Source organism: Sycon ciliatum, chromosome 6 (genome assembly GCF_964019385.1).
Source record: "Sycon ciliatum chromosome 6, ocSycCili1.1, whole genome shotgun sequence".
NCBI classification, from domain to species: domain Eukaryota; kingdom Metazoa; phylum Porifera; class Calcarea; order Leucosolenida; family Sycettidae; genus Sycon; species Sycon ciliatum.
The window spans coordinates 21,397,966-21,413,841 of NC_088648.1; the positions used below are offsets into that span (position 1 = coordinate 21,397,966).

The 15,876-nt window shown below is 48.4% G+C and overlaps 1 protein-coding gene across 1 annotated transcript in view; it reads left to right on the forward strand.

The window, feature by feature from the left end:
* LOC135819663 (pneumococcal serine-rich repeat protein-like) overlaps positions 1-15,876 on the forward strand; it is a 102,938-nt gene that overhangs the window by 19,545 nt on the left and 67,517 nt on the right. The window contains exons 11-16 of the mRNA XM_065332912.1: positions 7,534-7,846; positions 8,399-8,614; positions 9,113-9,235; positions 9,937-10,173; positions 11,924-12,232; positions 12,593-12,781. Coding sequence (XP_065188984.1) covers positions 7,534-7,846; positions 8,399-8,614; positions 9,113-9,235; positions 9,937-10,173; positions 11,924-12,232; positions 12,593-12,781 — 1,387 coding nt within the window. The remainder of the gene's footprint in view (positions 1-7,533; positions 7,847-8,398; positions 8,615-9,112; positions 9,236-9,936; positions 10,174-11,923; positions 12,233-12,592; positions 12,782-15,876) is intronic.

The following is a 15,876-nucleotide window of genomic DNA, read 5'->3' on the forward strand; positions in this document are numbered from 1 at the left end:
CAATTGTGAGCTGGGTACGACGGCAGTAATTTCAGAATCATAGTTTGCCCTTTTGATGAGGTCAAGGCGTTTCTTCATGATCATAATGCAGTTGAATTACTTGCTGGTGCATTCATAAGTGGTGAGTACCACCAGCCTGTTCATTTCAAAGAATAGACTGGTGTTGAAAGAGTCATGGACACGAGGTTGTGGTCCAGTGGTAGAAAGGGTTGTATGACGTATTACAGTCTTCTTTGATCAGCATGTAAATAATTAGAGAACACTGTGGTAAATCGACTGCTTGTATTGTTACAATAGTTCTGACGATATTAGTTATTTGATTGTATTCTTACTTTGTAGCTGCGTCCAGGCTCGTTGGAATTCTCATTACGGACTCCATTCTAGTTTCGAAGAGATTCATATTCTTGTGCATTTGTTCTCAAACAAATTTCTCGTCTTGTGCATTTGTTCTCAAACAAATTCTTCGTAGTATTTGCAGTAGTCTCGCTCTCTTTGATTTGTTTGACTCGCGCGTGACTTTCCTTCCTTTTCTTTTTGTCATGTATGACGTATCGGTATGATGTGAGTATGTACGCACTCTGTTTATGACCACGTGACTGCATGCTCACGTGGAACTACAGTCAGTAGGCTAGTGCATTTTAGCGACTGCAGCGATCCGATCTTCTTGCTGCAGCGCTGTTTCTTCTTCTTCACTTGTGTCTTTTCTTTGGTCGCTGCACTAGTTTGTGATTACCATGATTACGCGTCAATGCACGACATGCTCGCCATTTTGTGCATGTCCTTTTTCCTGATGGATCTTGGATCTCGTGGAAAAAGAACAGTTTCTTTTCTCCCAACTTTACTATTATTTCAATATTTCAACTCTCTTGATTCTTGTTGATAGTTGTGGCTCAGTTCATGTGCGAGTGTGCTGGAGTGCTAGCTGGAAGAGATAGAGAGCATAGTGGTGGAGTAACAACGTGGTGCCGAAACCCCGCTGGTTTGGAACGGAGAATACGAGCGTGGTTTCGAATTGGAATTTTCTTGAATTAGTAAATTGTGTCCGGATCGATCGTTCACTGACGTGTCGTGTGTAGTTCGCTGAGCACTGGTAGAGTGCTGACGAAGCGTGCTGTTGCGGCCTGGTAGTCGATGCCTCCTAGACTTAGGAACGCTCGAGGCAGGGGTATCAGTAGCATACCGAAAACTCCGCAGGCGCCTGGACATCGTGATCGTGACATTGAAAATTTGTTGACTCCTGGGAGTCCTGAGGATAGTACATCCGTGGTATCCAGGCACAGTGAAGGTGGTGCTGATCATACTAGTGTTAGTGACAGTGCGTCTTCTGTCATCAGTGAAATGTTGTCACTTAAGTTGGATGGATTCGTGAAGCCGTATCGTGGCCGAGTGGACGACTTCGACATGTTTTGGTCGAAGTTTGAAGTACTGGCAGATATATCGGGGTGGACAAGCACGGAGCAACAGATGAAACGGTTGCCGCTATTCTTGGAGGGCGAAGCCCACCGTGTGTTCTCCAAACTGAGTGAGACGGAGAAGCGAGATAAGGATGCAGTGAGGAGCATCCTGCGGATGTCCTTCTGCGTAAGCCGCAGTGAGGCGTACCGCTTGTTTAAGCAGCGGCAGCTGAAAGTGGACGAAAGTCCAGAAGTATATGTCGCCGAGCTGTGCCATCTGTTAGAGCTGTCTGGACATAAGAGTGACAGCGATACCGATCCTGTGGTGATCGAGCAGCTGTTGGCCGGATTGCCAATTGAGTTTGCAAAGGATGTCCGTTTGTCCATGGCAGGCAGGGACCTGAAGGTGTCTGAATGCCTTGATAGGATCCGGGCACTGCGATCAGCCACAGGCGCCAGAGTTGGTGCAGTGTCCGCAGCTGCCACATATGTGCAAGACAGTGTTGCCACACCATCACCGCGGCTTTGCCACCATTGTGGAGAACCGGGCCATTTCAAAAGGCATTGCCCGAAGTTATCCCGAGCAGGGAATGGTCACGCGGCCAAGCAAGAGCACCGGCGCAAGGACCCGTTCTGCCACTTCTGTGACAAGAAAGGGCACGTCAAGAAGGACTGCTTGCTGAGGAAGAAGTGGCTGGATACACAGGCTAGCTCAGAAGTTGCTAGGGCCTCGGTGCACTCCAAGGACGTGTACCTCCTGGCATCTGCATCGCCATCGTGCCCGAAGCTACCTCGTGTGTTTGTTGAATGTGCTGGTCCTGACGCGAGTAACAGTGTGCGTGCTGCAGCTGTGATAGACACTGGATCCACTGGCACGTTAGTGACAGAAGCACTGCTGCATCACCTTGGTCTCGATGTGACGCCATTGACCAATAATGACGGCATCGTAGCACTGGATGGCAACACCATGCAGATGTGTGGCACAGTGGCCCTCAAGTTTTGGAGACACGACGGACCGGTGAGCATTCATGAAGTGCTATTGAATGCTGTCGTTGTGCCTGATTTATGTGTACTGGCCGCCGATGTACTGATTGGCATTGACCTGGTGACCTGGTGACCTGGTGACCTTGTGTGGGCGCCTGTCTGTAGAGTATGCTAATGATCAGCTTGTGCGTGTCGTAATTGGGCCCGGTCCAGCCCATGCAGATAGTTGCCTGTCGGTGTCAGTAGCATCAGCAGCTGTGCAGCCTCCTAGCCAGCCTACACGTGTACATGTGTATGAGGATCAGCTGACCGACGGTATGACCCCTAGTGCTGACAAAGAAATTCTCCAGCCAGTCGCCGATGACTCGCCAATGTCTGCAGCTCCGACGCGCCCGCCTTCGAAGCTGTCGCATCATGTCCATGTAGAGACTCACGGCAACGATGTCATCCTGACGGTTGATGACGGCGAGATGCGTTGGATGTCGGCTGAGAAGCGTTGGGAGGTCAAGTGGGTATGGAAGTCTGGTGAAGAACCCAATGGCCGTGTTGGTCCTGGTATCAGCGAGTACCCTCGGAAGAAAATTACCGCGGCAGAGGAGACGCAATTCTGCTCTGCTGTAGATGAGTGGATTGAGCGAGGCTGGCTGGTGAAGCACGACGCTGACACCCATGGTCGCCCTGCCTGTGTCTTGCCATTGATGGCTGTGAGTCAGCCGCACAAGACGTCTACGCCTGTGCGTCCGGTGTTAGATTATCGCCACCTGAATAAGCTGTTGGTGTCCCACCCTGGCACTAAGTCGCCTGTGTGCTCCGAGACGTTGCGCCAGTGGAGGCTCAAGGGTGAAGCTGATGAATTTGAGTTAGTGGACATTACCAAGGCGTACTTGCAAATCCATGTCAGCCCGGAATTACTACGGTTCCAAGTTGTCGAGTGGCGTGGTGTTCGCTACGTGATGACGCGCATGGCGTTTGGCCTGAGTGTGGCGCCGAAGTTCATGGACACCATCATCAAGTACGCTACCGGCAGCTTGCCCGATACAGATAACTATGCCGACGACATCATTGTCCCCAAGAGTCAACGGACTGTGTTGACAGAACAGCTCGCTAGCTACAGCCTGCCAACTAAGCCTGCTATGGAGATGTCGGTTGTACGGGTTCTAGGACTGCAGCTCAACGAGTCTGATGATGGTTGAGTGCGCTGGTCTCGGCGTGATGAGTTGCATGTCGCATTTGCTGATGTCACGACGAAACGTGAGCTCTACAAGTGGTGTGGCCAGTTGACGAGCCACTACCCTGTTGCGTCATGGCTTCGTCCTCATTGTAGTTGGCTGAAGCGTTTGGCATGTCTGTAGAAGCTTGGCTGGGACGACCCGTTGCCTGCAGATCTCGTTCAACGCTGCATGAGTCTCGCCTGCCGTTTAAGATCCTGCTACCGGTGTGTGGCACGTAGACCCCAACGGTGAAAGCCAATGCCAGGTGTGGTGCGATGCGTCTGATATTGCTGTCGGCGTGGCGTTGGAGGTCGGTGGTGACATCGTCGAGGATGGTTCGTGGCTTCGTAAGCCTGACGACAAGCGGCATATTAACATTGCTGAATTGGAAGCCGCTGTCGAAGGCATTTCCCTTGCCGCTAAGTGGGGAGTTTCCCGTTTCAAGCTGTTGACTGACTCTAAGCCAGTGGCAGCATGGCTGACGCAAGTAGTAACCAACTCCAAACGTGTGAAGACTGGTGGTCTGCAAGAGCTGCTTGTGCGTCGTCGCCTCCAGATCATCGATGATCTCATCGCTACGCTAGGTCTGACGATCGAGGTCGTGTGGATTCCGACGAACGAGAACCATGCTGATCAGCTGACGCGTGTCCCGACTGACTGGATCAAGTATGCAAAGGCTCTTGCACCGACTGATGTTGTTGCCGCCTGCCTGTCTGTGGTTGGCCCTGTCACGTTAGCTCAGATACGTGAAGGCCAGAAGGTGGATCCCACCATTCGAGCTGCTGTCGCTCAATTGGAGTGTGGTGAGTTGGTCTCCATTCCTGAGTTCATAAAGGTGTGTGATCAATTGCTTGTTGATGATGGTATGTCAGTGCGTAGAATCAAGTTGCCTATTGATGGTTTGGTGCCTGTGCCAGTTATTCCTACGTCTTTGCAACATGCTGTCGTCTCTTCTGTTCATGTGAATTCTGGCCATGGTAATTGGCGAATGATGTATGATCTGCTTCGTTCTAAGTGCTATTTCCCTTGTATGTCGTCGTTGTGCCTTGAGTTTGTCCGGCAGTGTCAAGCTTGTGTTTCCGCCAGTAGTAAGAGTGGTCCGACGGCTGATCCCGCGCGCCCAGATTTGCCCGGTAAGCCTTGGCAGGAGATTGTTATTGATACTCTCGAACTTGGTTCCGACCGCAGTGGGCGTTTTCATTGTGTTCTTGTGATTGTTGATGTGTTTACTAAATGGGTCGAGGTTGTTCCCCTACGTGCGCATGATGGTCAGTCAGTTGCGGAAGCTGTGACCGATGTTTGTTTGAAGTGGGGCTCCCCAGAAGTTGTTCGTATGGACAATGGTACTGAATTTGTGAATGGCATTGTCGAGTCATTGTTTCGTGTGTTTGGCACGAAGGTGCGTACTGGTGCAGTTAGGCATCCCCAGTCTCAGGGTTCTGCTGAGCGATTTAATCGCTTTTTGTTGACCCTCATTCGCAAGATGCTCGACTCTTCGAGTGATTGGAAGTCTGAGTTGCCTGTGCTGTTGCACTACTACCGTACGCGACTCCATGCCGCGATGGGTCTGTCCCCAATGGAAGCTATGTGTGGATGGCTTCCACGTCAGTTAATTGTTGACGAGTCTGCTGTTGGTTCTAGCCTTAGTGTTTGGGTGGACAGCCTTGCTGGTCGGTCCGCTCGTATTCGTGACTTTGTCGAAGCTGAGTTGTCGTCTCGTGATTTTGTTGAGGGCAGCGCTTCCAATCCATATGCTGTCGGTGATGCTGTTTTGCTCCGTCACCCCGCTCGTTCGCAGAAGCGCTTGCCACCGTTCGAAGCTGGGTGGAAGGTCACCGAGATCCTTGGTCCTGGTTCCGTGCGTGTGTGTCGTTCTGTGGATGGTTTTGATCAACAGAAGTCTGTTAACATTCAGTTGATTAAACCTGCTGCTGAATCTGTGTTGTCGTGTGAGTCTGGTTCTGTGCCTGCGTCGCCCGTGCAGTGTGATCTCGATGTTGAGCCGTTGGCTGTCGCCGATCGTAGTCTGCGTAACCGTCGTCATATCCAACGCCCGAGTCGCTACATCGATTGACACTAGTGTTACCTGGGGGACTGGTGTAAATATAGAGATAACACTGTGGTAAATCGACTGCTTGTATTGTTACAATAGTTCTGATGATATTAGTTATTTGATTGTATTCTAACTTTGTAGCTGCGTCCAGGCTCGTTGGAATTCTCATTACGGACTCCATTCTAGTTTCGAAGAGATTCATATTCTTGTGCATTTGTTCTCAAACAAATTCCTCGTCTTGTGCATTTGTTCTCAAACAAATTCTTCGTAGTATTTGCAGTAGTCTCGCGCTCTTTGATTTGTTTGACTCGCGCGTGACTTTCCTTTCTTTTCTTTTTGTCATGTATGACGTATCGGTATGACGTGAGTGTGTACGCACTCTGTTTATGACCACGTGACTGCATGCTCACGTGGAACTACAGTCAGTAGGCTAGTGCATTTTAGCGACTGCAGCGATCCGATCTTCTTGCTGCAGCGCTGTTTCTTCTTCTTCACTTGTGTCTTTTCTTTGGTCGCTGCACTAGTTTGTGATTACCATGAATACGCGTCAATGGACGACATGCTCGCCATTTTGTGCATGTCCTTTTTCCTGATGGATCTTGGATCTCGTGGAAAAAGAACAGTTTCTTTTCTCCCAACTTTACTACTATTTCAATATTTCAACTCTCTTGATTCCTTGTTGATAGTTGTGGCTCAGTTCATGTGCGAGTGTGCTGGAGTGCTAGCTGGAAGAGATAGAGAGCATAGTGGTGGAGTAACACGCCGTACTTCCCCTTTGTACTATAAAGCAAGGTGCTGAAAACTATTACTTCATATCCGATAACTTTCGTACGAAGTATCTCTGCCTGTGAAGAAGAGGTTGACGTTACTCCCGCAATATTTGGGGACTGATTGTGTGCTGCTCCCTATGTGGGAGCTCGCGTTTTTCCTGCCGACTTAAATTCTCACTTGACTGACTCATGACTGCCATCCAGAATTCAAGTCAGCAGGGGAAAACACCAGCTACCACCTAGGGAGCAACACACAGTTCCTATGAAAAAAAAAAAGGGTTTACTGGGTGTTAGCGGCTGTCGTGATTTCCCTTCGGGAACGGACACGATAATTTACATTTTTCAATATGGAAGAGAGAGGATCCTAGTGGAAAATTTTGTGACTCAAAGTGTCATGCCGTAGCAATCATCAGACGACTTGTTTGTCAACTTGTCTGATGATTGCTTCGGCATGAAACTTTGATTAAGAAAGTTGTAGACATCACGCAACTGTATTTTTGAAGAATAGGGGGTTTGTCAACTTCCAACCGCTCTATTCAATTGCTTTTCACAATCTGTGCATGCGCTGCATTAAAAAATTCTTTGTTGTGATGTTGGAAAAATTAGTGACGTTTCGGGCCAGTCACCCATCGTCAGAGTAATTTCCAAGGGGCGAACCTGGCCTTTTTATAGCGAAAGCAAGCGAGAGCGTATGTATGTCCATGTACAAAAAAATAAACGAAACACACCATGAAACTTTGAGTCACAATATTTTTCGACTTGGATCCTCTCTCTGCCATACGCAGAAGCTCTGCACCCTGCGCACAAAGTACTGTTTAGGCAGCGTGCCACACTTTTTCAAGGGTACTTATAGTGTATACTGGACTTTCACTGCGTATTGAAACAAATCACACCAGTGAGAAAAGAGTTTTGCACGTCTGAAAGTGTAGTGTAGATGTTCTGCAATAACAAACCGCTTCCCGTAAATCACACATGCAGGTTTCTACCGGCTATTTGCTGCTAGTTTTCTTCTGTAGCGGAAGCGTGCTGGCTATTTGCCTACGGAGGCGGAATTGAACTGCCCGTGTGCCGGTCGGTTCTTAATTTCATGCTCGTGTCGCTTATGTATGTTGACTTTGCAGAGCCAAGCGGGCAACACAGGGCCATGGTCAAGTCGAGTGTTCCGCAAGTGGATCCCACGCCTCCAAGCAACGCTCAGCTGCAGCACAATCCGCATGGAATGCCTGGGCAAAGATTTGATCTCCGATATGCAGAAGAAGGAATTGATGGCGATAAAAGATTCTGCCACACACAATGAGCTTCTCCTAGATATGCTGAGCAGGGGTACAGCTAAGACTTTCCACATTTTCTGTAGTATTGTGCGTAGCGCCGAACCTGAAGCAAACTTTTCAAAGTTCCTAGATGACATGCAGTCAGTGGATACCTTTGTTGCAGGTAAGTAGAAACTGTATCAGTCAGGTGACTGAGAGACACTCACATAATTGTATTACATGTCCAGCAAGTACTGTTGGATACCATTAGTACTTGGGTGACAATCTGAGAAACGTTCATGTTTGGAAAAGAAGAAATCAAGACCCTGGTGTTCCAGCCTCAATGCCAACTTGGGCAAGCCACTAAACTTCCCTGGCTTCAGCTGACTATTTTGTGTAATGTGGAACCTACAAGAAGTTGAGCAGAGGAAGGTGGTGAGGGGGCGGTGTGTTGGGACGCATTGGGTTGGGATACGTTGGGGTGGGGAACAATAGGCATGGGCTCCGAGTGGGACACAAGATGCCCACACCTCAGAAGGTTTTGGATTCCAAGGACGCATGGAGAGTTGGCCTTTCCCAGGATATCCAAACACCAGCGGCTGTACTGCGTAGCTGTGTCTTGTGGTGTTGTACATTCTGGCTGAAGAAGCTGCAGGTCTTTGCCAAGCATATTAACAACTGGATTTTTTGTCCTTCTACCGGTATGTTTGGTGGCGCATGCGTGTGTGGTCTCCAGTTTCTCCGGAATGCCAAAAAGACTGCAATAAAGTAGTAGACCTGATGAAAGAGTTCTCAGCACCGGAACGTCAACGGGTGGTCCACACTGCCGAGGATGTGGCACGAATGCGCACGTCACAGACCGTCCTTGACAAGAGAAAGAAACCCATCCACGTACCACAGCCAACCTCGCCTGTGAACGTAGACTTGCTGAGCATGCGGAACATGGGACAAGGTAGGCGCAGGGCTAGGAGAGAGGCTAAACTGCACGTTAAATTTTGACGTGATGTGCAATTCTACGTCAAACGGGTCCTCGACGTGAGCTGCAGGTCTCTCACGTTGTTTTCCAAGGCGTGGGCCAAATAACGCGTTACGTCAAAAATAACATGCAGCTTATCCCTCTCTTTTATCTACTGGTGTAGTGTTTGAACCCGGACCTGGAGCCAATGTTATCATGGAAAAAGAGGACAAAATATGCATTCAATCTACACGTAGCAGTATGTGCATTGTCCCAGTGATTGCATTTTCCCACAGTTGGAGACATCTGTTAGTGATGGTTTTACTCTCTCATTGTTCTTGTACATTGCAAGTACATCGTGTGTACTAAGCCATGACTCGCATATGAACTTGAGGGCAAGGTGACTTCTACCCAATGTAATAATTATGCTGTCCGCTAGAAATTTCAAATTAATTTCAGTTTTTATCGTCCCGGTTCTGCTTTGGTCTTGCTCAGAACAACGGCGAGCAGTATTGACTGAAATCGACCGCTTGGCGTCCAGCGCTAGCATCACTGATGACCGTGAGGCACAGGAATGGCAGTACCAGGGTCAGGTTACACGGGCGGACGGCCAAGTTGGTAAGCAATAGTTCTTACCTGTCTCTAGTGCATCAGCATGATAATTAGTTTGCAGATTGGTATTATTTCACCAACACCATTCCCATCACCCCACTGGATGATGTGCCAGCTGGTGAAATGCATGGTGCTCTCCCCAGGGCTTTGTGGGTGCCGCATACTCTGTCTTCTCTGTAATGCTGTTCAAAGCAGTCCCTGATACATCGCTGTCTCTCCCACATACATCTCTCCATGAAACAAACAGAGCATTGAGTAGATAACATCCGGCTACATAAACTGGCCGTCACTCGTACCAACATCACTTTCACAACATTCCCCTTTGCCTCCACCTTCTCTTCTCCTTTCTGTACACCTCTCGGGAGGGGTGGGGGTGGGGGGGGGGGGGGGGGGGGAGGGAGGGGGACACTCATGACTGGTGAATGAAGACAACACCAGCATATCTTTCAGAGACCTACCAGGCTGAAAAACACCACACGTGTTCTTGTTGTCTGGCAATCGTCATGGACCAAACTGCAATCACTGACGAAGAGAAGCTTTTAAAGGATGGGCGTGAATGTATTCTCGGTGCCGCTGGTGGCTTGTCTTGGCATGGGTTCGCTCAAACCTCTACTTCCTCCTCTCAATTGTCTTGTAAAACTGATCTGAACTGGCTTTCACTGTGTTCGGTGTGTCTGCCAATTTCGCCTCTTTCTCGTCTGTCGCAGACATATCGCCAGCTGATATACATAGAGAGTTAAGTAAGCACCCTTGTTTCATCAGCATCGGCACTGAATCTGCAAGGGACAACCGTAGCATTTCAGAGACCAAGCAGTATTTGAAGGATACTGGCTTCATCGACGAGAACACTGTCGTCACAGAGACCACTGGCTATCTCGAGGTGCTAGTGAGCGTGCCTGTGAACATACTGGCCATTCGTGGCAGCAAACGACTGAAGTTTACAGGTCAGCATTCGTATGCTAGCATGATTGCGTGATTGTTTGATAAGGGTGGGTGAGTGGGTGGGTGAGTGAGTGGGTGAGTGTGTAATGGTGTAATGGTGGGTGTAAGGGTGGTTGCGTGTAGATGTGAGTGTGGTTGCGTGTGGGTGTAAGGGTGGTTGCGTGTGGATGTGAGTGTGGGAGGGTGTGGGCATTTTCCATATTCGGCCAAAACAAAAACCTTGTTTACGGTCGCCGACCGGGTCATATTCTCCTAAGTCTGAAACTTATTTTGGTCTGCATAAGCGTACAATAGGTGCCCGAGGAGCCTGTAAGTAGCTTCCAAAACGGCTTATTTACACCATGCATGCATGCCTACATCCAGTACTAGACATCCAGTACTAGACATCCAGTACTAGACATCCAGTACTAGACATCCAGTACTAGACATCCAGTACTAGACATCCAGTACTAGACATCCAGTACTAGACATCCAGTACTAGACATCCAGTACTAGACATCCAGTACTAGACATCCAGTACTAGACATCCAGTACTAGACATCCAGTACTAGACATCCAGTACTAGACATCCAGTACTAGACATCCAGTACTAGACACCCAGTACTAGACATCCAGTACTAGACATCCAGTACTAGACATCCAGTACTAGACATCCAGTACTAGACATCCAGTACTAGACATCCAGTACTAGACATCCAGTACTAGACATCCAGTACTAGACATCCAGTACTAGACATCCAGTACTAGACATCCAGTACTAGACATCCAGTACTAGACATCCAGTACTAGACATCCAGTACCAGACATCCAGTACAAGACATCCAGTACTAGACATCCAGTACTAGACATCCAGTACTAGACATCCAGTACAGGTGGACTTCCAGTACTAGACATCCAGTACAGGTGGACTTCCAGTACTAGACATCCAGTACTAGACATCCAGTACTAGACATCCAGGTTGTAAGGAGTACCCAGCCTGTATGAGTACAGTCAGTGAACTGTGACATTGATCCATACCATGTGATTTATTATACATGTGCATCACAGAAGTACATGAATGTATGTTCATGCTTTTGCCCGTCACATATCATGATGTAAGCATCAGGATCATTGATCATAGCAACCAAAATTTTGCCCAAAAAGGTCTTTTCCCCGGCCGAGCGAGTCTGTTTTGGGGGGGGGGGGGGGGGGGGTGCCAACCTGAAGCAAGCTTATTTTGTATGGCCACGTGACCAAGTGATCTCACACTCCCACTCTCACACCCAGCATCATATTTCCGGTGTCCTTTTCTTTCTTTGCATCATCATTTTATGCGGTGAATAAAAACGTGCTTCCAAGTGATCAGATGTGAACAGCAAACAGGCATAGGTTAACTTATACATAGGAGCATACATCAATTAATGTGTATTGTCAACTCTTCGTACACTTCAGATAGTATTCAGTATGTGTCCTGTCTGTCCTGCAGATCGATGGTCCATGTACAAAAGCTTCATCTTGTTCTTAACGAAGTTTTAATTTTAGTGCTAGAGTAGGAGTGAATAATATCCTCCATATGGTTAACAGTACAAACCAGTGATGAGGGGATGCGCCCTTCCTTCATTCGTTAGTACTTGCATGAAAAATACAATCACCCCTTTCAGTCAAACTTCCCCATTTTCTTCTTTATTCGGTCTCTGACTTGATGGATGTGTACATGCGTGAACGTGCATGTGTCACTGTGCATGCATATACACTGTTATTATTCTGAAACAGATCAGAGGTCGTCTATAGTGAAGTTCATCATCGACTGTGAATATAATCACACGGTCCCGAGTTTCATTGAAAGAGTCGTACGTAATCTCCGCAATCTTCTTGGTGATGAGAGTATCCATGCCGACGGTGTACACGGCGAGAGCGGAGGCACAGCAGTGTTTGTACAGATGTCTGCCAAGGCTCATGCAAGGCTTTGGGAGTTCTGTAAGGGTCAATCTAGCCTGCTCGCTGGTCTGCACATTCTCGAAGTGTCAACTGTGGACGGAGCAGTTGTCTTCAATTTGCGTCCCACTGCATGCAGTGACGAAGGTAAGACGGATTGGTGCAGTAAGAAATTACGAGGAATGCACCGATAGCAGCGAGTCTACTCCTAAGCATAATCCCATATATACAGCAAGTCAACTCCTATTAAAGCGTTAGTCCCATGATGATAAGGGAGTCAGTTAATTCCTAAGCCTTAGTTCCATGATGATAGGGAGGTCATCACTAGTCAACAGACGACTGGCTGTCGTCTGGGAAAGTGGTTGGTGCAGGCATGTTTCGGTCCATAATGTTTGTCCGCACACAAGTTTTCTAGGAGACTCTTTTGGCAGAACGAAACAGCTTCCTTGATATGCTTCAATTTATCTCTGGAGCAAAAGGTCCGAAACTCTTTGCTTTCTTGTTCAGGTATTAATCCTGACGACCAGAAGCGCTTGGTTGAAGAGTTCTCCGGGAGATTTCCATCCTTGGACCAGGATGATCTGTCTGTCGCTGTGGCTGACCAACCAGACGTTGAGCATGCAGTGATTGCAGCGACCAAGCTCGTCTTCGATGAAGGCGGAGCATGCTTGAATGCACTGCCTGAGATTCTTGGTGGTGAGTTTCAATACCATTGTTTTATGGTTGTGTTGCATGTACTGTGTCTATTGGGCCTTCTGTCTATGTTGAGAACTGCTGTGCATCAGCGATAATATTTACATCGTGTTATAAAAGCACAAACGCCGTATCATTTTGGCAATGTCACTGGGACCACAATGAAGAGAAATAGTGCGTATTGCCGCATCGGAATAATCGGAGGACGGTTTGGTGCATGTACAGTCAAATCTGCCGTTAGCGACCTCTGCTGTAGGCGACCATCTACCGTTAGCGACCGATTTTCCGTGCACCGACGGTTTCACATACAAACTGATCTGTCCAGAGCGACCATCTGCTGTGCGCGACCAGCGACCGCGATTTCATGCACGGTGGCTGCATTCAAATCTGCTGTAAGCGACCGCGACCCAGGTTCAGTAAGGTGCGAAACTGTACTTGCCAGTGCGCTGTCAACTGCAAAGTGTGAAAATGCGCTGTCTTGCAAGTGCGATCGACTGGCGCCTGGCCTGTACTGAGGCTGTGCTGTAGCTCTCAAGTCCAGGCAGTGTCGATCTACTGCCGTGTCGCATACGCGTGCTATACGGGTATGGTCGTCGTTGAATATCCAATAAAATGATATTAAAAATCACATTATTCTCGTCGATTTGAGTACATGGAAGCATATACCTGGTATGCCGGATTTACCATACATCTGCCGTAAGAGACCATCTGCCGGAAGCGACCGCTTTTTCTTGCACCAAGGGGCGGTCGATTACGACAGATTTGACTGTATTGATGAACTTGTGGTCCTTCAGAAAAGCCTCCCTTTGTACTGAACCTCCCGAGGCCATTGTGCTGCAAGTAGAATTTTCAGCAAGTCTGTGGAGGGTATTCCCCTATAAAGGTGATGTGTGTGCGTGGGGAGGGGGGGGGGACATATGAATCTCTCGCATCTTAGCACCAGCAACGTTACTCGCTGTTATGCGGGATTCACAGAAGCATATTTACGATGCAATGCGCAGTGCGACATCCACGAAATTAGGAAATTCTCTAAACGCACCGATGCACAGCTCACTCAGCCGTCACAACTGGCCCATCGCAGAAGTAGAGCTTGCCACTGCTTGGCTCAACTTCTGCCGTGTGACATGCGATGTGATGTACGATTTTGACCTTTGCAACAAAGTTGTACGAAATGTTCAAGAGTTGCTTGCAGATTTGTACAAGTTGTACCCGACTACACAAATGCCACAGTAACGTACGCATTTGCTTTGAGCTTTGAGGCACGTCAGCAAGGCGTCGTCTACTTCTGTTATTGGTAATTTGTGAGTATGCATCGCACTGCGGTGTAGCAGACCATGTTGTATCGCGCATAGCATTGCAAGAATGCTTCTAAGAATGCCACCTAAGATGTAAGGAGAACAAGTGACCCTGCAGTCGTAAAATTATGCTTTGCCTTTCCTCTTGCGGTCTTTCTTAGGTGTAGCGGCAAGAAAGGCAACTTCGACCTCTGCTCACGTTGACCGTAAGTGCACCAATATGGCTGTGATGAAACCTTGGTCCATCACAATGCACACGTGTACATAATGTGGGTGTGGGTGTGTGGGTGTGTGTGTGTGTGTGTGGGTGTGGGTGTGTGGGTGCGTGCGTGCGTGCATGCGTGCGTGTGTGTGTATGTGTGTGTGTTCGGTAGGCGTAATACATGTGCTGTTCTTTCTGGCCTCCCTCATGTCGCTCCGATGGGAATTTCACAGGACCGTCAAATTATCTTGGTTTTTCATTTACATTGTAGTTTCAAGAAAGTGGCACCTCCGAATGTTGCAGCTGCTGCTTTCTGCCGAATAACTGACACTTGGCTGACCAACAGCTGCTGCCGTCTGGAGCACACGAGCAGCACGTTGAGCAAGGAGTGGTACTTTCTTGCAGGTTTGCCGAGTGGAAGGTTCGACGTGCTCCTGGTATGCTTAAGACGGCTATCGTGTGTCAGTCAAGTGTCAAGTCACTCGGCAGGAACGCCAACACTTGTATCTGTCACAAACAGCATTTTCGAGCAAGAGAATTCAGAATGTTGTGTACCTCAAAAAAGCGATGTTATCATCACAGTACGGAATAGTGGTAGCAACATCGGGACAGTGCAGAGAAATGCCTCAGGCTTGAATCTGTTTTCCTGCCATTCTTTTTTTCATTTCTTATTTTGTCTCCTTTCTTGCAGATCCTGAAGAGGCCATTTCAAAACGTGTCTCTGCCAATTCTGAACACGCAGCAGAAATCCAGGGAGCTGACAATGAGCTGTCTCTCCGGCCGCAACTTCAGTCCCAGGTAAGAAGAGACCAGATGCAAGCATCATAGGTAACGCAAGGAAAGATTTAGGTCTGGTCCTGTTAGGTGGGGGGAAGGGACATGTACCCCTTGAAACATTTGACGTGGAGTATGGTGCGCTGTTGTATTTCATTGAACTCTGAGAAATAGAAATTTAACCCATCCAGTGCCAAGGACGAGATTACTCGTCCTACAGACCCCCACGCGATTGGCCAAGGACGACTCGTCCTCGTAGTGCGCACTACTATATCTCACTGGCCATGCACTACGATCTAGCTTGGCCGATTGTGGCTCTTCGAGGGGAAACTAGCGGTTTTCTCCTACTGAATAAGACCTCACTCGCCGTGTTTGAGTAAGTATGGGCACGGGAGCATACATTCAAAGCGCGAGCGCGAAAAAGATAATTCGATTTAGAAAAAATTAGATTGATAGAACGTGCTTTAGGTCTCTCTAGTTGTCACTCAGACACGGCGAGTTGCCGCATGCCGGCTGAAGAGGTGCTCCAGTCCATCATGGACTCGGACAGTGATGACTGGAGCTGCGATAGTGAAGGCGATGACTCGGATGCGGACACAGCCGTCTGCGATCGTGACGGAACGAATTTCGCGGACGAGTCTGCCTTAGTCGATGTGGTACCTACTGCTGTGGTCGCCTTGGACGGCCCTGAGGATTTCGGAGATGTCGATGTAGAGCTTGAACAGGGCACAGCAGCACAAGCTACACCAGCGCAGGACAAGTCGGTTTGAGTTGCTACGACTAATTTGAAAAAATCAGATTTTTCATGAAAATGGCACGGCCAACCG